Here is a 23,674-nt window from a genome sequence, read left to right on the forward strand (position 1 = left end):
TTTACCGATTCAACTACTCTCTTCTTCTCCTCCTGCCTGGCTCTTTGGCCCGCATCACTCACCGCAGAGCAAGCCTGTTCTTGATAAATCTGCTGTAAAAACGTGGGAAAAGACAATGTGGAAGAAGTTAGAGTGAAGTGATCTTTATACTGTAGGAAGAGCAAAGTACTTCATCGCTCCATCTATAGCGCATTGTGATTGGATGTTTACGCTGTCAATACAGGAGACAAACCAATGGGCCACTGGCTGCTCACTGTCCCTGAGTGATGTTTAAATTGTTTAAACATTTTACATTTTTATAGTATTTCACAGTATTACTGTTTTTACTGTATTTTGATAAATTAAATGCAGCACTGATGAGAATAAGATGCTTCTTTCAAATACATTTAAAAAAGTTAATGCCCCAAACTTCTGAATAATAATGTACATGTATTCTGCTCACAAACAAACAGTTTTGTCTCATAAAATACATTTTCTCTTAAAATGTATGTGGTTTCTAGTGAATATGTGAGAATCTCAGCTATTGTAATCAACAGAACCTTGACACTGGTACTTTTGGTTTGGGAGCGTGAATTTTTGCGTGTGCGTGTGAGCGCACTTGCACGCAGGTGTGTGTGTTTTTTTTTTTTTTTTCTTTTATTTTTTGCACTGGTGCATCCTGTGTAAAACCTGTGTTGACTGCACTAACATGATACGGCTCGCCTCTAACCCAACTCCCACACACATCCTCACTGTCTATCTCTCTCTCTCTTTACTCTCATAGCATGTACAAATCTCTCCACTCATCCCCACATCCTCCCTCCATTTCCTGCTTTAATCTGGTTTTGATGGAACAGCCGTTATGTTGTCATTAGCTGCTGAGAGGAGAACTGGGCCTAATATCAGTCATTTCAGCCTCAGCAGAAGCCTCACAGGCCCCATGTTCACATCGAGACTGTGCTGTTTCCTCTGCTGGTGCCACATACTCAGCATTTATTCAGCTAATCTTGACCATGTGTGCTTGTTTATTTCCATTAGTATCATTACTGATAAGTAAGGCTTTCACAGGTGGTGTGCAAACCTAATGAAGCGGGAAATCACACACAAATTCAATCAATATAGTATGCACATGAATGTCTTTTTTTTAGGGCTTTGAATCCATACAAACACACACACACACACACACACACACATACACACACACACACACACACACACACATATACAGTATATATATAGATATATATATATATATATATATATATATATATATATATATATATATATATATATATACACATATACAGTATATATGTTACAGAATTATATCAGAATTTGACACCCTGTGACAGTTTGTGCATCTTTATTTTATTTGTTTATTTATTTTTTGTTGTGTGGAAAAAAGCAGCTTTAACATTTTGATAATATATTCTTTGATAATATATGCTTATGTTCCACTGGAAAAAGTCAAACGGTTTTGAGGTTCACTTGAGGGTGGTAAAATGATGACTGAATCTTTACAGAAAAAAAAAATAAATAAAAAAATAACAATTAGACAAAACCTTGACAACAAAATGATTGCAGTTATCATTATTATTTATAATGATTTTTATTTTATTAATTCTTTTTCTGGCATTTGGCAAAATCCACATTGCTCAATGGGCATGCAAAATATTGTAACATTAATCAGATTATCTATCATCATATACAGTACTAAACAACGACATGTTAGCCAAAACTGTTTTTCTTAATTATCTGTTTAGTAATAAACTAATAAAACATATTTGATGTACAATTTGACATAAATACAACTTTATCAATTACTTTACAATTATGAGGAGTTTAGTAATTTATATGATGTGTAAGCAAAAGTCAGTTTCTTTTAAAAATCAGAAACGTTTTTTATTCTTATTTCTATTTTCTTTTCACTATTGCTCTTTATTTTGAAATGTGTCATTCTAATACTGCTAAAATTGTTGTATTCTCTGTGATCAATTGCCTGTTTTTCCATATTTGTAAGCTCTGAATAAGGTTTTTTAATGATTTTTAGAGAATTTAATGCATATTACTGTTTAACTTTTTGTCACTTTTGCATAGATTGTTTACTGTAGAATGTATGCATTTACTTTTCTTTTAAAAGATAGCATTAAGTGCATTAAGTACAGAGGCCAGTCAAGATGATTAAAGATGTTCTTTTGCTCTGTTGCTAAAACTCATTTTTGTGTGATGGTCCTTGCAGATAGACTTGGAGCCAGAGGGAAAGGTTTACGTCATTATCAACTTGTCTGGATCATCCAGTGAAGGTAAGACATCCTTGTAAACTTTGATTGCATTACATGTCATTTAAAGACTGCATGAATCATGTCCCTGTGTAACCATTACACCCAATATAAGATTTCTCAGAAATACAGACATCCTGTGCTGCCTGATACAGTAAATACACGGTAATGTTTAAAGGGGTCATATGATGCAATTTAATTTTTTCCTTTCTCTTTGGAGTGTTACAAGCTCTTGGTGCATAAAGAAGATCTGTAAAGTTGCAAAGACTAAAGTCTCAAATCCAAAGCGATATTCTTTATAAATTTAAGAGTCAACAACGCCCTCCTAAATCCGCTCATTCTAACACGCCCCCACATCTCTACATCACGATGTGAGAAGGTTTGCATAAGAAAGAAGGCGTTACTTTTAATATCGCTGTTGCCGCCAGCGCCATGTTGTGGAGACGTGTACTTTGTTTGGCCTTCCAAAAGAGGACACAACTAGAAATCAGTGGTTAAGTTGTATTTACAACCCTGTTCCAGAACAGTTCAACCCAAATATTCAGATGTGTGCAGCGCATTTTGTGGAGGACAAGGACTTTTTCCTGTGAGAGTAGCCTACAATTCCGGTGTCTGTTTCTATAAAGTGGGGCAATTCCAACTTTGCAAGGACAGTCTAGTGATTCTGACTCACAGTCTGTAAGTATGTTTTCATATTTAAAGAATTTGCCACTGATGATTCAAATGCGAGTTTTGAGCAGTGTAGAGTAGTGCTTGTTGTTTGTCATTTCTCCGATCACAAATGCAGACATGGTTTTATTCAGCACGATACACAACACAAAGCATAAAAACTTGAGACATTTGGCCAATCACAACACACTGGATAGCTGGCCAATCAGAGCACACCTCGCTTTTCAGACCGATGAGCTTTGTAAAAAATCGACGCGTTTCTGAAGGCGGGGCATAGAGGAGAAACAATAATGTACAGTATGTAGAAAATAATGTATTTTTTGAACCTTAAACCACATAAACACATTGCATTACACCAAATACACAAAATAATGTTATTTTTAGCAACGTCATATAATATATGATAAGATTCAAGATTTCTATTCATCACATACACAATTATATAGAGCCTATAACCAGCAGTGAAATGTGAGTCAGGTTCGCTCCATGGACAATGCAATTATTAAAGAATACAACACAGATGAAAAATACATGAATATAGGTATGAAAGAATGAAATAAAAGTAAACAATAAAAATATAAGAATAAAATATAAAAAAGATGTATACTGTAGAATTAAATATAGAATAGAAAATAATGTGCATGAAAGTATATTGTAGTCTTAAATATTAAGATACACAGGAATGTGCAACAGGCAAATGTGAATATGTGCATTATACTGTAGTCTTAAATATTAAGATACACAGGAATGTACAAGAGGCAATGTGCAAACAGGTTGACACTGTCAGTATGTCAATATGAGGTAGAGAATGATGAATATCTTACTGATTAAGTGAATATTACAGGAGACATGCAGATGTTAAGAGGCTGGTTTTGAGTTTAGGAGCCTGATGGCCTGGGGGAAGAAACTCCTCCTAAGTCTCTTGGTTTTTGCCGTCAGGCTACGGAAGCGCTTACCAGATGCCTGCAAAGTGAAAAGATGGTTACTGGGGTGGATGGAGTCCTTGATGATTTTAACAGCTCTGCTTTTGCAGCGTTTGAGGTAGATGTCCTGCAGAGAGGGGAGAGCAGACCCTGAGATGCGCTCAGCTAAGCGCACAGCTCTCTGCAGGGCTTTGCAGTCTTGACTGGAGCTGTTCCCATACCACAGTGAGATACACTGAGTCAATACACTTTCTATGGCCCCTGAATAGAAAGTTTTCAGGATTGCTGGCGAAACCCTGAATTTCCTCAGCTGTCACAGATGGTACAGTCTTTACCTGGCTTTATTAACCTGAGTTTGTATGTGTGAAGTCCAAGTCAGGTCCTCGGAGATGTTTACACCAAGGTACTTGAAGCTGCTCACCCTCTTCACAGGGGTCCCGCTGATCATTAGAGGAGTATAGGCCCGCTGCTGTCTCCTTCTGAAGTCAACAATCAGCTCTTTAGTTTTGCTCAAATTCATAGAGAGACAAATGTCCTGGCACCATGATGTTAGTTTCTCTACTTCCTCCAAGTATGTGGTCTCATTATTATTGTGAATGAGGCCCAGAACCACAGTATCATCAGCAAATTTGATAATAGATGTGGAGCTGCGGGAAGACATGCAGTCATGTGTGTAGAGAGAGTAGAGCAGGGGACTCAGGACACAGCCCTGTGGGGCTCCTACGTTCAGGGTGATGGAGCTAGAGATGAACTGGCCTACTTGAGGTCTGCCGGTGAGAAAGTCTTAAATCCAGTTGCAGAGTGAAGAATTTAGACTGAGGTCTATGAATTAAGAAGCTAGCTTTATGGGGACTATAGTATTGAAAGCTGAGCTATAGTCGATGAATAGCAGCCTTAAATAGTTCCTGTTATTGCTGTCAATGTGCGTGAGAGAAGAGTGGCAGGATGTGAGAGATGGCATCATCAGTGGATCTGTTGGGGCGATAAGCAAACTGAAGAGGGTCCAAAGTATCCGGGATGGAGGAGCAAATGTACTTTTTAACCAGTCCCTCAAAGACCTTCATGACTATTGATGTGAGGGCAACTGGACGATAGTCATTCAGACAAGAGGGTTTATTGTTGTTAGGCACAGGGATGATGAAAGATTTTTTAAAGGAGGTGGGAACCACAGAGGTAGCAAGAGACTCATTAAAGATGGATGTAAACAAACCAGCGAGCTGATCAGTGCAGGACCTCAGAACACGGCCAGAAATCCCATCAGGTCTGGCTGCTTTCCTGACGTTCACTCGCTTTAGAGCCCTCCGAACCTCGTCCTCCGACACGGTGATCACATGATTATCACTGCTCTGACTGCTGCTTCCTGACGCGCTGATCGGCAGACTCGCGCTGCTTAGATTGTTTTCAAAGCAGCCATAGAAAGAGTTTAACTCGTCAGCCAGCGACGGATCTGCTCTCACCTCTGCAAAGGATTTGTTTCCAAAGGCACAGATGGTCCTTAGTCCCTGCCACATGCGTCGGGAGTCATTTAGCTAAAAATGAGACTCTATTCATTCCCTGTATCGGAGTTTGGCAGCTCTTACTGCGCGTCGGAGAGCATAGCACGATGCTTTGTACTCGCTCATGTTTCTCGACAAAAGAGCGGCGATGTAAGCAGCAGTGCGTTTGTTTACTGCTGCACGGATTGTTCTGTCCACCCACGGTTTCTGATTCGAGAAGGTCCTTATAGTTACTGTTTCAGTTACTTGCTCGGCTAGCGTGTTTACAAAGCTTAATGCTACATTCGTGAACTCATTGATGTCAGATGAACTTGCCTGTAAACATCCAAGTCTACGTATAATTTGGTAGGTTTGAGTGTTTAATGATATTTGTTCTACATTCGTGAACTCATTGATCTTGGAATTTGTGTCCTGTATTTAACCCATCCAAGTGCACACACACACAGAGCAGTGGGCAGCCATATTGCTGCAGTGCCTGGGGAGTTGGGGGTTCAGTGCCTTGCTCAAGGGTCTCACCTCAGTCATGGTATTGAGGGTGGAAGAGAGCACTGGTTATTCACTCCCCCGACCAACAATTCCTACCAGACTTGAGACTCGAACCCGCAACCTTCGGGTTATAAGACTGACTCTCTAAACATTAGGCCATGACTGTCCAGCTGAAAAATACCATAGTTCTGCTACCATACACCACTGCTTGAAATGCAGACAAACTTATCAAGTCTGTGCAGCTGCTCTTTCTGGAAGTCATATGAAGAGCTGCAACTTACTGATCTTAATATTGCCTCCAGTGTGGCTGTAAATAGAAAAAAAAAAGAAAACTCACTCTGGTGCATGATGATTGGACCCAGATCCTGCGTGGCCTAATTCCACCCAGATAACCTCCCAGATGTGCCTCTTTCATTGACACTCCCTATGGCCCAACTCCCATCAGACCCATGCCTTTCCAGGATGCACATCAGAGATGGCTCAGTTCAGGAGCTATGTTTATGTTTAAAATTATATCATCTTGGTATCGCGGAAGATTAATTTTTTGTTTTATTAAAAAGGAGATGTTGTGATTTTTTTATGATTGTTTTGTACACTGTAATGGATTATAAGATAACTAACAAACTGGTAAGGTTTTAAAACATTTTCGTCTTACATCTTTTATTGCCATAATTATTTATGTGGTGAAATCTTGTGTAATAAGTGGTTTGACTGCACCGTTTCCCTTAAATGTCCATCTAGTTTGAACTTGCTGCTTGCTCGCAACTGCTGTGTTCACGGAAGCTTTGTCAGGTTTATTCTGCGATAACAACCGGCTGGATGTACATTATCCCTTACTTGATAAACGTTCAAAGAGACGTTTTTAACACATTTAAATAACATTTTAATCATGACAAGAAGACTGGACATTTTAAAGTTCTTATTAAAAATAACCATTTAAATAGCATTATATTTTGGTAAAAAAAAAAAAAATAGAATGTAGAATGTAGAATGTTTTAAGAAACCTGGACATTTCAACGTTTTAGAAACATTTCAAAACAATATTCCCAAAATATTTTTATAACCTAAATACGTTACCTTGGTCAGCCCCTAGTATTAAAGAATACAGTTGCAATAGCAAAATGCATTTTAGCTACATTGGAGCAGCATTAAACAGTCTGTTAAAAGACACCTACATGCAAGTTTAGAAGCACTTTTATGCCACCTTTGCAGTGTAAATTTTGCAGTGGTTAAATTAAACAGTTCTCTTACATTGTTTATTTATTTATTTATTTTAAATAGCCTTCGGTTAGATAACGGCAGGGTTTGATCTTTGGTTGACAGACAGTGATGTTTCATTCCCCCCACATGTAGAGCTTGAATATTCAAGCTGTTTATTGATTTTCTACCCCAGAACGCAAAAACGAAAAACCAAGCCAAATCTGAAAGATGAAACTTACTAGTGTAAGTCAAATGGGTTCTACATTGAAAGGCTATGTGTTCAGCTGTATGCAGATGCTAAGCTGAAGTGCCTTTTGCCAACTAGCATCGCATAACACTTACTTATCAAATCAAGCTGTTTTGATTAATTAGAACAAGATATTACAATAATGTGTTATATTTTTGATCAGGCATTCAACGAGGGCACAGGAGCTTGTACAACGAAAACATTGTGACTGATCACTCACACTATAATATAATTAACTGTATCTAATTTAGATGTTAATTTAGATGTGCTGAAATAATTAATTTTTTCAGAATACACTAGACTACTTTTTTTCTTAATTTGACTAATGCATATTTGTGACGTTGTACCAGCAAGGGCTAACCGGCCCATGCTAACCAGCTGAACCAGCCTGCAACAAACAGAAACTCACTCATAGCTGGTCTTTTAAGAAGGGTGAACAAACATTTTTACGTTTTGGTGGAACTCATTGTTAAGCTAAAAGTATGTGTTTTATGTGTTTAAGTAGAGTTAAATGCATTAGAATCATTGGAGCTAAATGCAAATGCAACTCTGCATTAGCTGCAACTTCTCAGGAACAAGAAAGTCAAAAAGTTAGCATTGTGTTTGTGTCACATTCTCACTCTGTTTCAGACCAATGTAATTGGCCACTTATTCATTTCATTTTCAGTACAAGGAAACAGTCTACGTGACTCATGTGTCATTGCATTTAATCGCCGTTTGCATCAGGAAGCAAATACTTAACATTTCCTTTGCATGAATGTTGGATGACTCATCAAAGAGTGGCAGAGAAGATGAGTTTTTCAGCAGTTGCAGAAATGTAGTTCATTTTTCTTAGAGTCTGGTCTGATATTATAGATATTGATGATGAGCCACAACAAATATTGAAGAAGAGACACAAAACATTCAGTACATTTACCCATTTCATCTGAATGTCATGGTTAATAGGCCTTTGCAATTTGTTTTGCAGATGCTATTTTGCAGTTTATTTTCCAGTGCAGTTTGCAAGTGTAAATCTGATATGTGCATGCTGCTTCTGTTGATCAGATGGACAGGTGACTTTGGCTAATTTGGGTGGAGTGACCATACATGGCCTTTTTCCCAGACACATCCTGGCCAGGGTTTCTATATCGCCAGGTTTTGGCTTTGTTTTCCTGTTTTCATATTTGCTGAAGGTAATGATCGAAAAGTAGTTTGACCAATAACTTGCAGGCATTGTACATAATCGACCAATTGTGGTACGTGAGAAGGTGGGATCTACAGAGAACGGTGCAAATATGCACACGTATTAAGTGTGTTCGAATTGAAACTGAGCTGCACAGACCGATCGTTGTATGACATCAAAGTACCGTGAGAATATAGAAATCCTGGCCATGACATGTCTAGGAAAAAGGATACGCATGGTCACCCTAGATTTAGAGTTTTGAACGTGATGGTTTGGATTGTTGGAAATTGATCCCAGGGCATCCGTCATGCTCAGCAGTATTGAAGTTAACAAAAGGTCACACAATTGGTCCAGTGCACAGTGTGACAGCAGAGGAACCTGGGACTCTGGCACTAACTTCAGAAAATCTACACTAGATTTCACTATAAATTAGAGCATCAAGACATGGAATTAAAGGAACAGGTCACTTAAAAAAAAAGTACAATTCTGTCTTCATTTACTCACCCCCATGTTGTTCCAAACATGTATGTGTAACAAAGTTCAAAGATTGGGAAGAAGGAGTCAGGAACCGGCGATCATTAAAACATAAAACTTTAATAATCTAATAAACAAACAAAAAATGAAAGTAAAAGTGGCAGCCCCTCACAGACGAGTGTCGCATAAAACATAATAAAACAACATAAATAGTCCAGGCCTTCACTGTCATCGCTCATCCTTTTATCCTTCTGGAGCTCCTCTGTTGGACTTGAGACCGGTGAATGTCACTCATTATCATATACACCACTGGCCTTGCTCCATTCCAACGGCTCTTGGTAAATGTAAGATATAATGTAAGATATTTTGTGCTTTTTTTTTTTTTTTTGCCCATACGATGGAAGTTAATGGTAACCAGGGTTGCTAGGTCTGTGTAATAAAACTAGCCAAAAACTAGCCTCCAAACTTAAAATATCTCACTTCTATTCCAATACTTATTTTACAGTCACTGTTATGCGATGTACACAACTTGTAACTTGAAAATCACTATAAAGTAATCATAAAGACATCATAAATTCATAAAGAAGCTTTCGCAGGATTTCTAAGTCCACCTACTAGCGCCCCTCCCTCACAAAACGTAATGTCTGGCACAATTTTATCACTGGTAGAATATTGATTGTATCAAAGGTTTAAGCGTAGCCAAATTCTGTGTGAAATCTGCTAGCTTGGCAAGCCTGATGGTAACCAAAACTGTTTTGTTACCAACATGCTTGTTATCAAGATTCTTAATATCTTCTTTTGTGTTGTAGTCAGCAAAGTTTAAAACTTATGTTTTGCTGTAATGATTGTATCTTATTTGAGTAGCTGCAAATGTGATATGGCCGTATGCCTTCATGACCACTGCTCAAAACCACCGATAGTGCTTTGAGTGAACATCCTGCACAGTGTTATCTGTGTTTAGTGTCACGTTTGTTCTAATCCTCAAACACAAAGTTTTAAACTCTCAGATGTAATTTGTCATGAATTTTTTTTTACTTTAAATTACTTTGCCTTTCTTGAAAACTTCACATGCTCTCGGACAACTGGAATCTGTCTTGAACACATTCTGTGTGCAGTGTTTGTGGGTGTTTTTGTCAAACAAAGCAAGTGTGAACATGTAAAACCTGTGTGGCTTGTCAGTGTCTAAATGTAAGCAGTGGCGGCTCGTGTGTTTTAAAATAGAGGAGGCACACTAATTGTGTTGGTCTGGGATCCCTGCCAATTATTAGGTTGCTTTTAGTCAGAAAACGTAAAGAAAACAATACACATACAACAATATAATATAATTTCACTTACCTGTTCTATCACCTGAAGCAAACATCCATCCCTTTTTTAAAGTCTGTGTTAAAAGAGAGCTGTCTGTTGTGCCATTTATTTAAGCCGACTGATGTATTCTATATCCAGCTTAGACGTGTTTTCCCTTTTTCAAATTTGTATAATGTTTGAATGACAGCTTGGTAAATCTGTCAGCGATCAAATATTCAATATCGCTGCTCATCATAAGTACTTAGTGCCTTATCATTGCAGCGCGAGACGTTAAAACTAATATCACGTAATTTACGTCTCTATGATAATTGGTTGATACCAAAAGGGAGGCTTGCCTCCTCTACGAGGTTTCTTTTCTCAACACTCATCAGCGCTCAAAGTGATCACTCAATGCTGATTGGCTATTTTTTTTTACCAAAGGAGGCCCGAGAGCTCAACTCTGCCTCCGCCTCCGCCTCCCCTTCTCTATCACCTAGCGGGGGGGGTGCAGCAAATCCGCATATTAGAATGATTTCTGAAGGATCATGTGACACTGGAGTAACGATGCTGAAAATTCAGCTTTGACATCACATGAATAAATTACATTATAAAACATTAAAATAAAAAAAGTTTGTTTTTAATTGTAATAATATTTCACAATATTATGGTTTAACTGTATTTTGATCAAATAAATGCTGTCTTGGAGAGACTAAGAGACTACTTTCAAAAGCGTTAAAACATCTTACCAACTCCAAACTTTTGAATGGTAGTGTGTAAGCTTTGATAAAGGAGACGGAAATGCTTTCCATGTTTTGTTGATGACATCATATATACAGTGTCCAATCAAATGCTGTAGTGTTTTGCTGCAACTGTATTTGTCACTTGTTATAAAGCAAGCACTCATCTTTAAACATTATTAACAAATCAGTTAAAAATGATCAACTGTGCAAGGGGAAAACATTTAAAATCACCACAAATATATATATATAGATAGATAGATAGATAGATAGATAGATAGATAGATAGATAGATAGATAGATAGATATTTTGTGATATTTTGCTGTGTGTTCAGTTAATTTACAGTATGCAGGTATATTAGCATTTTTAAGGCACTTTTGCTTTTGTTTGTATGATAAAAGCTGTTGGTCCTGTATTTTTTGGCAGTGTAAAATCTGGGTCCTGAAGCAACACTAGTTAAGATCCACAGTGTTAGCACTCGACTAACAGTTGTTCTTTGAGCTGCTGGCCAGGAGTCAACCGAGCACGACCACTGAGACTCGGCAGCTGATGGTGTAAAATCTGGGTCCTGATGTTCAGACTAATCCCTAATGTTGTAGAAACTTGCAAAGATCACAGAGCTCTGGACTGGAAACACACACATGCGGAGTGGTGCTGTTCTGTTTAGCCGAGGGACACAGATGGAATTGGACTGGATTTGAAGAGTATCATGAAGGACGTTAATGGGGAGATCCAGATTGGCTCAAATCTGTGCCACATATGGAGTCCCAGCTTTAGAATTAAAATATTTAGACGTAAATATAATATTTATATATTTGAATTGCATTTAAAATTCCCATCCATTTGGATTACACTGTTTTTAACACAAACTAATAAACTTAATGTAATGCATATTTGTCAGTCATATATAACCTTTAAAGGTATCATGAACCGAGAAGTAAACATATATTTGACATATAAGAGGTCATTTTACTATATAAACATCTTGTCAGCTTCAGAACTCAAAACTTTCTGATTAGTCTTAAAACAGCTAATCTGCCAAAATGACAGGATGTGGAATGTGCCACTTAATGGCATAATAGTGTGGTTAAACACCTCCTCCACAAAAGAAGATCTGCTTCTACATCACTGCCTGTTTAGCCCCGCCCACCGATTTACGCATGTAGTGTTAATAACGAGAGAGGCAAACACAGGTCTACGCAGAAATCAAACAATAAAGATGCTCCAAAGTCTTTGCGTTGCCTTCCTTCTGATCCCAAAATTAGGAAAGAGTGGATGAACTTATTTTTAATGTTCCAGCCCCTGTCAGTAAGAACCTGATCCTTTGTTCACTTCATTTTACTGCAGATTCATTTACAAACAAAGCACAGTTCGATGCAGGATTTTCAGAAAGATTGAAACTAAAAGACTATGCTGTGTCGACTATATTGGATTTGACAGTAATGCCGCATCACATTTGTATTATGTGGTCACTATTGCTTTGTCAGTTATTACAGATCGTTTGATATGTACTGAGTATTTATGCATTTTTAACACATAGCAGCATCCACCTATGAAGGATGCATTTGTTCAAATTGCTTAGCAATAATCTGTTAAACAATGATATTATGTTTATATATATATATATATATATATATATATATATATATATATATATATATATATATATATATATATATATATATAATTTAATATGTGACAGACAGCATTGCATAACATTTTTTTTATTAAACTGCAGTCCAAATGTGTAGATAAATATATACAGTAGATATAGATATGTATTTTTAACACCTTACGATAAAGTTAATCCAAATAATACATTCATACAATTGACAATTATAATTATCAGTGAGCAGTACATTTATTACAGTATTTATCAGTCTTTGCTAACATTAATTAAAGTAAAGCTATTCGTGGTTAGTTCATGTTATCTCAAATCCATTAAATAATATTAACAGATACGACTTTTGATTTTATTGATGTATTTGCAAATGTTGAAATTATTTAGTAATATTAACTAAGATTATTAAATCTGTATGTGTCATTTTCATGGGTAGTTCATGTTAAGAGAAAATGTGGTTACTAATGCTAGCAAATGGAAAATCTTATTGTATGGTGTTACCAAAGAATTATAATATTAATACAAAATTAGTAGGTGTCTCCAAACTCTCCACTGTATGAAAGAACAACCTTCAAGCAATGGGTTTCCTCTGGGGAGAAAACATCAAACGGAAAAATGAGAGAATAATTGTTTCAGGAAACAGAAACTAAAGCAAAAATATCCAAATGTCAGTGTGAAGGCAGGAGTTGCAGAGTTCCACAGAAGTAGCTCTGTGTGTGTGTGTGTGTGTGTGTGTGTGTGTGTGTGTGTGTGTGTGTGTGTGTGTGTGTGTGTGTGTGTGTGTGTGTGTGTGTGTGTGTGTGTGTGTGTTAAAGGAGGCTGGCTGGCTGCCTTGCGTCAGTCCTGCTTAATATCAGTGATCCACAAACACACACACACACACACACACATGCCAGGTACTGAGGCACCCGGCCGGAGACGTGCTGGAGACACAAGAGCTGGTGAGTCACACAGGAGTCAGACAAAGACAGCAGTTCATAGTCCATCATGATGATCTTTCAATCAGGTCATACCACGATGAAAAATAAAGCCATCACTGCTCTGAATCTGCATGTGCTCATTACTGCCTGGCAGTGCTGCGTGCAACTGCGTAATAATGAATACTGCAGACAGTCATTTGCATTCAGTGCACACGGTCCAAAATTAACACCCGTCAAGTGCTGGTAAAAACTGGCTGTTTATGTTACTCACCAGCTGGCTGATTACTTTATTAGAAACGACAATATCACATAATTTCAAAATGATACAAATATTTGTCGTGATCCTGAAGTACTCTAAGAATTTTTTACTAATCTGAAAATAATGGTCAGATGTTTGTGTAGGATACTTAAAGGTTTTTCTTCATGTGGTATGTGTAATATTCCTCACATTAAATCACTAAAACTGAAATATGCATTACAAACAAAATCACAATTTGTTTTCCTCATGATTTCATGGCAGATGCAGTTTAAGTGATAGACACTGCTGTTAATGTATTTGTTCAGACCCTCACAAGCATGCTGTCAATGCTACTGTCACCATTCACTGATGACAATGATGACATGCTTTTTATGTTCCTGATAATGCTTGAAATATGTTTTTTTAACAGTAAAAACTTTTAAACTCTTAATTAATATTATATTGTGTCATGTTTATCAAACCAAGTTTTGTTTACAGCAAAGGAAAACCATTCTCTTCTTGGCTTATATAGAAGTCTTATATATATATTATTATTATTCTTTTTTTTTAATGCATAATACTGGTTTCATGGCCAGTCAATAATATTTTATGTTCATTCGCCATTAGCAAGTGTGGAAGAAACTTAATTTTGGATCCTCAGGGAACATTTCTGCCTCTGTTCCTCTGAATTTAAGAAAAAGAGACACGTCCTTTTCTTTGTGCCAGCTCATGTTTAGTATTGAAAGTGCTGAGTCATTATGTATTCCAGATGTACGCTGACGTGTGTGTGTGTGTGTGTGTGTGTGTGTGTGTGTGTGCGCTATCTTATCTCTTTATGTGAAATCTGCTCCACTGCTGAACAGTCAGAGAGGGGGAATAAGCGTTCAATGGTTTTGATTTTGAAAAGAGATCTTTTGTACACAAAAATCAGATGTCTCCTTTGAAAGAAGTGACAGGCGACTGAAATCATTCACAATGGGCAATTGAAAGATAACAAAATGAATAATAATGTACTTAGAGAGAAATAAAGCCTCTCTTATGTTGTTTCTTTCCTAGTACTCCAGCTGCTCTCTGTTTAGGGTTTTAGATTGAAACATACATACAAAAATCATACTGACCCCAAACTGAACGGTAGTGTATAAAACTGAATGTGGATGATATATGTGTGTGAAGCATTGGTCTCTAACCTGATACGTTTCGTTTCTGGATGCATGTTTGAGTATATTTATTTGTTAGTTTTTGTTTTGCTGTGGGACCATACACAGATCCTTTCCAAAAGCAGGTTTGGTGTACGAGGGTTTGCTGAGTATGCACACTTATTCCACCTGTGTTTATCCAAACCGGCATGTCTCTGACAGCTCACTAAAACACACACTCAGTCACGTGCCTCCCTGGTGTGTGTGTGTGTGTGTGTGTGTGTGTGTGTGTGTGTGTGTGTGTGTGTGTGTGTGTGTGTGTGTGTGTTTTTGCTGGCTTTGTTTTCTCTCTCATTCTTATGTCACCTCTTGAGTGTCCCCTGGTTTGATGTCTTTATCTCACAGGGTCTTTCAGAGGACTTTGAAGTTTACCTGCAGTCCATTAATCATATCCACTTGTTCCCTCTGTCCTTTACCCTCTGACACATGCATCCAAAACGTGAATTTTAAAGGAATAGCTTGCCAAAAAAATACAAAATTATCATTATTTGCTGCTTGGGTCATTGTCATGTTGTTCTGACCCAAGATTGCTTTCTTTCGTCAGTGAAACACAAAATGAGATGTTATGCAGAATGACTGAGGTGCTCTTATACATGAAAAATGGATAGTGATTTTTACTGTCAAACTCTAAAAAAAGCACAATAAATATAGTTCATTCAAATCACACTATGTATCCCAAGTCTTTTGAAGTCATTCAGTGGTTTTATGTGAGAAACTAGAGCAGATTACATTTTGGGGTAAACTATTTTATTAATTTTTCAACAGATTAAGTGCATGGGGCTCAGTTTTACATGTCAACTTCTCAGCAGTCTCAAGTAAAAATGTGAGTTTGGATGGGACTCTATATTTGTCTGAAAAATGGAAGATGGCTGGTGAGTACAGAAGGGGTGATAGGATGTTTGGGAAACATGTTTGGTCTCTATTTTTGCAAGTTCATTTCGAACCACTAGTGGTGCAGAAATCCCTGCATTCTTCTGGACAACCTCTAGAGCAATCAAACCCAATCCAACCTAACCCAATATGCCTATGGTGACATTTCGGCAAAATGAGATTACATAAGTAGCACTGTATGTCATAGACACTAACAAAACACCATGGAAGATGGTTGGTGAGGTCAGAAAATATGCATCTACATCACACTGCTGTCCTTTACAAAACCATCCTATGACTGTCCTTTATAAAACTAGACACTGTTCTTTCCAGAACCACATGCCTAGGAAAACTTTACTGTCGCACTGGCGCCCCAGGAGTTGGCGGCCAAGCATCAAAGCTAGAACAAATGTCATCAGTGTGAGTCTGGATGGAGTATTTTATTGCCAGAAAGTCTCACTCACCACCACTTTTGTCCTCAAACCATTTTTTTATTATGCTTTATTTTTTACTTTAAACAGAAAGTTAGTTACTATCCTCAAAGAGTGTCAATTTTAACTGAGAAGTCAAAGTAAAAGTGCTAGAAGAATCCACTTATGAAAGGACATGCATGTGCAGAGTTCAACTGAATGATAAAATTCACCCTTCTTAAAACATCCTCAAAACAAGGCATTGAATATAGATGGGATGCTAGGGGACTGATAAATTGAATCAGGTAAGATTAGAGAGATGTTTAATAGTTTTCATAAAATGGCAATAGAAATGTGATAAAATACACCAATATTCAGTAAATAGTTAGCATCCTAACTAAATAACAAATTACACATATGTTAAAGTATGGTTACTGTGTACACAAGTTTTCACAGAAAGGATAGTTCATCCAAAAATAAAAACTTCATGTTGTTCCAAACCTATATGTCTAACTTTGTTTTGAGAATTTGAGAACAAACAATAGAAGTCAATGGGAACCAAAATTTTTGGTTACCAAAATATCTTCTTTTGTGTTCTGTTGAAGGTTTTTAACAACATGAGAGTGAGAGTGAACTATTAAAGGTGACTGATGACTGATTGACTGATAAAAGATGAGTTTCTTTTTATTGTGCAAAGCAATCTGTTGATCTCAGTGTGTTCTGACTATATAAGGCTGTAGTACAAACCAGATATTAAACTGCAGTCAATATCCTGAAACCTGTTAAGTGAAATTGTTAAATGCCAAATTCTGATTTTATAGCTGTTTGACACTTGAATGCAGTCGTTTAAAGACTGATCACTGAGCGTGTTCACACTTGAGTAAATAATTGTAATTAAAACACATTACTTAGGTCAAAGACTCCAGTGAGTTGCTCTGATAAATGAGTGAACTTTTAATTGCTCTGGGCTTGCTGTCCTGTGTTAAAGTGCTGTGAAATAGGAAGCTGTCCACTCAGGCTGAGCCCTGCTTTCTTTAAGTGTTTACTGTTGATATGGTCACGTGTGATTAGCGATTTGTGATGTATATTTTGGTTGTAAGTGGAAACATGTCTTTCAAAAGACTGGAGACATATTGTGGGCTAGAATCTAGAAGAAGAATAAGAGGTGAAGATCCACATTCATATGATTGATAATGTAATTAACTTGTATTCCGCTGACAGGTAGAGGGAGCCACACCTTCATGGGAACCTACATTGTTACTAGGCAGCTGTTGCCTGTTGCTAGGCAATGGTTGCTATGCAGGGTCAGGGGGTGATAGCTAAGTCATGAATTACTGTATACATAGAAAATCCAACCGGTCTTGCAAAGTGTTTTCCTGTTGAATGATTCTCTTGTACACATACTTCTTAAACTTTGAACTTCAGATCAATGTATGGCACACACCAACTATACAAGTCCATAAAGACATAAATATACACTGATTCCCAAACATCCGCAGAATAGATTTCTTACAGACAACATGACATGGCAATCACAGCGCATTTGGCTTCTGAAATGTGACACAATGTGTGAAAAGTTAAAATGACAGTGACGTTTTATGCAAGCAGTTATATTTTCTTCATAAACTCTGAAATGTTGTTGGCTATTTTTCCCTCTCTACACGGACTTGGGTAGGTCAATGGAAATAAAAAGATGCTTAATTGGTGGATATTGTTGGTGTATTAAAATAAAAGAGAAAATCTTTTTTATAATAACATGCACTGATGAATTTGTGCAGTAAGACCATGCTATTTCATAAAAGTGATAGTTCACCCAAAAATAAAAATAAGTAAGATAAGTGTTGATTTTATGTGATCTTAAATCTTAAGGCTTGTGGCAGTAGTTTCTCTGTGATGGATTGTGGGTTGGTGAATGTGTGAATGTATCTTCTCATCCTCACTGAGTGTTAATGAGTGAGAGCTGATAAATGACCAGCCATATCCTACTGAGATAGTATGAGCCACTGCATCTGTTTCTTCTCTCTCTCTCTCTCTCTCTCTCTCTCTCTCTCTCTCTCTCTCTCAGTCGAGAGGAGGATGTGGGTGATACATATGATAGCGACTCACAAGTCTACTGTGAGACTAGACAAGACAGATCCCACTATTTGATATACTGTAGAAGGTAGAGGTCATGTGAGGCTTTATGTATTGTCAGTTCAACTGTATATACAGTTATTCTACAGTTATGGAAATATGATGTCAGTTCAACTGTATATACAGTTATTCTACAGTTATGGAAATAGGAATGATCTTAAAATAAAGAGGGTTAAAGGTAAAGTGTGTAATTTCTGTGTCACTACTGTGATATTGACATTTTTTCAAGCTGGTTTTTCTGAGCAATTCTTCTGTCTTCCATTGGGCGGGTAAACAAAACTGCCCAATCATGTCATTGGTCGAGCGAATGTTGGGCTGGTCAGGATGCCAGCCCAGATGGTCCAAATATTGGCAAAAAAAATGCATAAGAGGAGGCAGTGCCTCCATCTCACTATGATTGGCTGATTCACTAGGCAATGCAATAATGCCTGCCTGTCATGTTCTCTCGATCAGTATGATTGGCGGATATGTCTGTCAATGAGATAATGCAAAACAGGTTGGTAAATCAGTCTGAATGGGTCAAGTTCAACTGTATATACAGTTATTCTACAGTTATGGAAATATGACAGTCTGTCATAGCTGAGTCTAACTGATCTTGAAATTACTTGAACTGATGATCTGTGAGTGACTTTTAGAGTGCAATCAGCTCTTTTTTTTCTGAATATTTGTTGACTAATGGTCTGAAAAGGTGACTACTAATTATAGGCCCAGTTTCACAGACAGGGTTTAGGTTAAGCCAGGATTAGGCCATAGTTCAATTAGGACATTTAAGTAGTTTTTTTTAGAAATATGCCTTAGATAAAAACATTACTGGTGTGCATCTTGAGACAAAACAATGAATCTGACATATTTTAAGATCAGTGAGTGCAAGTTTCTTTCAATTAAAACAGCCCAGACATGCATTTTAGTCTGGGACTAGGCTTAAGCCTTGTCTATGAAACCTTAGGATAATAGCTAAAAACATTAGTAATAAAAAAAAAAAAAAGTAAAAGAAACATTCTAGGTCTACGTCCACATTAATCCGGATATATTTTTTTTTTAATTTTCTAAATGCTCTCTATTGACTTTTTTGTTTTTTTGCATTTTTTGATAGTTTTTAATGTTTAGTGTAAAGTCTGTTTAATTTTTAATACTGTGCGTCCATAAAACTTAACACTGACATAATAAAGTTCTTTGTTCATTTTATTAGCAAATATCCCACCATTCACTGGTGCATCCAAGTCGCACTTAATCGGCATTTCATGGTCGAAAATGCAATTGCCCTTATGTTTTGCTTCTGGACAGCAGTTGCAAGTAAATATTCAGTCTTATTTACAGGATTGTAATATGAAGATTGCAGTTGTATTGTATTGAAGTGAATAGCAGGCACAACAATGCGGGTGCACTGGTAGATGTAAATTGGTACAATATGCATCACATGGCTAAATGTGTCACAGTTTTTCATTTTCACAGTCCATACTACAAGATGAAAAAGCCGTTTTCAAATTTATCCACTTGGGAGTGTGTTTTCAAAAAGCTCTGATTTTGCTGGACAAAAATGCTGTGTCAGTGTGGACAAAAGGCCAAAACCTACAAAGAAAGATTAATGTGGATGTAACCTTATATGCTTACTGCATTTTTGTTATTTGAAGCAATATATAAAAGAATTTGAGATTTTTTAAGTGATTTGTTAATATAATTGTGCATGATGTTCATCATTTTTGATAGCTAATTGTTTAGTCTGTAAGGCAGAGGCCTGTTCTCATCTTCTCTTCTATCCACTGTTAATGGCAAAGGTTTTTCGCTGTGCACAGCAGTGCTGCCCGGTTTGGTTACTTTTTCTGCTGGCAAAATAGCAAGAGCTTAAAAAAAAAAAAAAAAACATATACAATGGCTTTATTAATAACAGGAGATGACCATCGGCCTGCCAGTTTGGCACAGCTTGCATTGTCATTTTGTGAGTCAGAGCCCAGCCTCTCTCCTTCTCTTTCTCTCAGGGCTGAGAAGTGTGATTGCAGCAGACAGATACATTGACATCAGGGAATACTCAGGAGTGATCACAGTTCTCGTCCTCTGCAGAGAGAAGAAAAAGGATAGAGAGAAAGAGTGCAGCTCCTCCCCTGTGGCCTTGTTTCCTTTCTTAGTGAGAGCGTCTGACAGCTCTTCAATATGGTGCCTTTGTCACACTCGTGCCCCCCGGTTTATTGATCACTGCCTCTGCATGGCCCCTCATAACACACAAACAGATATACACACAGAGTTAATGGATTGGTTTGCTTAAGTGAACTGTTCCCTTATATGTACTGTAAGGTCAACAGAAAACACCAACCGGTCTTCTGAATGGCTGAATAATAGCGTTTAGGACTGTCAAAGAGACTGGTGTTATGTCTAAGGACGCATAGTTGAGTGATATCAGGGACATTTTCTGTATATTGAGTTTTATGAGATTTGTTTTGTGTCTTAGTTGAGATATATGAGGGATATTTTTCACTACAGTTGCTGTAGTTTTTTACAGATACCAACAAATATGGTAATGAATACTCTTTCATATGTGTGTTTGACAAGATTAATTTATTCTGTAAACAAAAGTGTCTGAAAATAGGGGGAGCTATAAAGTGAATAGTATTGAACTGGTGACCATCCCCTTGTAGAATAAAACAGTTTTTCAAGGCTATATTACACAAGAAAAAAAAGTTATAAAAAAACTATATATTTAGTTAGTTGATGCTTTAATAATAAAAGACGTCTTATTGTAAGTGTAACTGAATCATTTTTAACATCTCTGTCAAAAGCACCATTTATATGTGTGTGTGTTTGTTTGTGTGTGTGTGTGTATATATGAGCAATTACTATTATTCACATGAGTAGCAGTGTGATATGGCTGTATATCAGCATGCCTGTGATTCGGCTATAGGTAATCACAGCTTGCTGCTATACAGCCATATCACACTGCTACTCATGTGCTATTGCTCATACATATACACATATGACAACAAAGGAGTGTCAGGATCTTGTATTGATGATGGGAGGGTCGGACCGCTGCGCAAAGTCTTCTCCAGCACATCCCAAAGATTCTCATTGGGATAAAGGTCTGACTCTGGACTCTGTGGTGGCCAGTCCATGTGTGAAAATGATGTTGCATGCTCACTGAACCACTCTTTCACAATTTGAGCCCGAGTGAATCCTGGCATTGTCATCTTGGAATATGCCCGTGCCATCAGGGAAGGCCAGTCCATGTTTGTGGATTATGTTGGTCATTCGGTATATTCAGGTAGTCAGCTGACCTCATTCTTTGGGCACATAACATAATCATCCATGCAGTAATTATCCAGTGGGAGGAGCTTAACTATTTTCATAGTTAAATCCAGATGGTGACTTTTTTTTTGGGATGGGCAGTGTATATATATATATTAGGGGTGTCCCTGACTAAGGATTTTCAAAGTCGAATCGGAATTTTCAAATCTTGCCGATATTCAACTGATAGTCGAATAATATGTTTTGGGGGAGGGGCAAAATACATTACCAAGAGTCAAGTCAGACATTCGACAGACATAAATGTGTAACGGATGCCTTGCAGATACAAACGGGATAAATAATGTTTTATGTTTTGATTAAAAGATATTTAACATTAAACGTCAGCGAAACCCTAAGAATTCACAACATTTTTTTACAATAGTTCTCTCATTATAAGGTTATGTATATGACAGTCCCAGTCATAGTTATTAACATTCTGCATTGTTTGTTCTGCTTGCGCTGCGTGCTGAAGAGATAATCACCGTAATACTACAAAGTGCTTTACTGCAGCACAACTCAACCAAATGCATCTTATACGAGATAAATAATATATACACAATATATATATATAAACCTGCTGAAATGTTTTGAAATCACTTGTACCTTATCTGATCGAAAAAATCCAGTCTTTCTCTCTGCCTGTGTCAATTTGAGTCTTAAGTTTTTAAATACCCTCCGGCAAGATGCTCCTCTGTCGGTCACAGATTATGGAAAGTGAAACTTAAATCTATAGGGGTGGTTGGATTGCATAGAATCTTCCACTATTCGGGGTCACCCCTAAAATATATATATATATATATATAAATGTTGCACCTGAATGAATGAATGCGTGAGTGAGTGCCCAATATATTGAATAATGGTTGTGAATGCTGTCATGTAATAACTTCTGTTTATGCATTTGTGTGTGTTTTTGCAGCAGGAAGCTGTGAGAATGAGGAGCGTGTATTTCGAGAACGCATGCGTCCCAGGAAGAGGCAGGGAGCTGTCCGGAGGAGGGTGCATCAAGTCAACGGACACAAGTTCATGGCCACCTACCTGAGACAGCCCACCTACTGCTCACACTGCCGTGATTTCATCTGGTGAGTCCCGCAGCAGCCGTCGCCTGATATTTACAGCCTTGTAGTGTGCTGTTTGTACAGCTGCATGTGTTGTTGAATCTGCATCTGAGTTTTGACATAACCAGTGTACACTGTCCCTTCTCACGGGTGGTTTACCCTCAGTGGGCTGCATTTCCATGGTAACGACAGGAAAAGCCCTGAGGCTCAGAGTGGTGGCGCTACAGTATGAGTGTATTGAGTGTGTCTGGGTTCCTCCACATTGTGCAAGAACACTGCCATGCTCAGGCACGCTGTGTCCCGCCTCTCTAGAGAACAGAGGAATATGGCTGTTTTAAAAGAAAAGGTGCAGAGCTGCTGTGTGGGACTGAAACTGTAAGACAAGCAGTGAATAACAACACACACCTCATGAATGAATACATACATGTAAACATTTATCAAAGGTTCACCCCAAAAAAGAACATTTCCTGAAAATGTGCTCACCCCCAGATCATCCAAAATGTAGAAGACCTTTGTTTCTTCATCTGAAAAAATTTGGAGAAATTTAGCAATACATAACTTGCTAACCAATGGATCCTCTGCAGTGAATGGGTGCCGTCAGAATGAGAGTCCAAACAGCTGATAAATTTTTTCATGTTCATTCATTCATTCATTTATTCATTCATGTCTAATCCGAAGTATACTATAATACATGCTGGTGTGTTTACTGTCACTGTACAATAATAATAAAAACTGATCTCTCTTCCTTCTCTTCACAGGGGTGTATTAGGAAAGCAAGGGTATCAGTGCCAAGGTAGGCACATACCTGTATTCCTCTATGTCAGATATTTTGTTCAACAGCTTAGATAATTTGTTAGCTCATCAAAAATGTTAGCTACTCTAAATCTAAAGCAACAAAACACATTAGAAACATCCTCTTTGTCATGTAGCACTTTTCCATATACCAACAGTTCAAAGTGAACACCATAAAGCACCATGATGACTCATGCACTATATTCTACAGATTTGCTTCAAAGTTTTC

General features: G+C 37.5%; 1 protein-coding gene across 2 annotated transcripts in view; it reads left to right on the forward strand.

Moving 5' to 3' along the window:
• LOC109113084 (protein kinase C epsilon type-like) overlaps positions 1-23,674 on the forward strand; it is a 90,175-nt gene that overhangs the window by 20,999 nt on the left and 45,502 nt on the right. For both annotated transcript variants that reach the window (XM_042768516.1, XM_042768517.1), the window contains exons 2-4: positions 2,219-2,282; positions 22,515-22,677; positions 23,412-23,446. In XM_042768516.1, coding sequence (XP_042624450.1) covers positions 2,219-2,282; positions 22,515-22,677; positions 23,412-23,446 — 262 coding nt within the window. The remainder of the gene's footprint in view (positions 1-2,218; positions 2,283-22,514; positions 22,678-23,411; positions 23,447-23,674) is intronic.

Source organism: Cyprinus carpio, chromosome A13, assembly GCF_018340385.1.
Source record: "Cyprinus carpio isolate SPL01 chromosome A13, ASM1834038v1, whole genome shotgun sequence".
Classification (NCBI taxonomy): domain Eukaryota; kingdom Metazoa; phylum Chordata; class Actinopteri; order Cypriniformes; family Cyprinidae; genus Cyprinus; species Cyprinus carpio.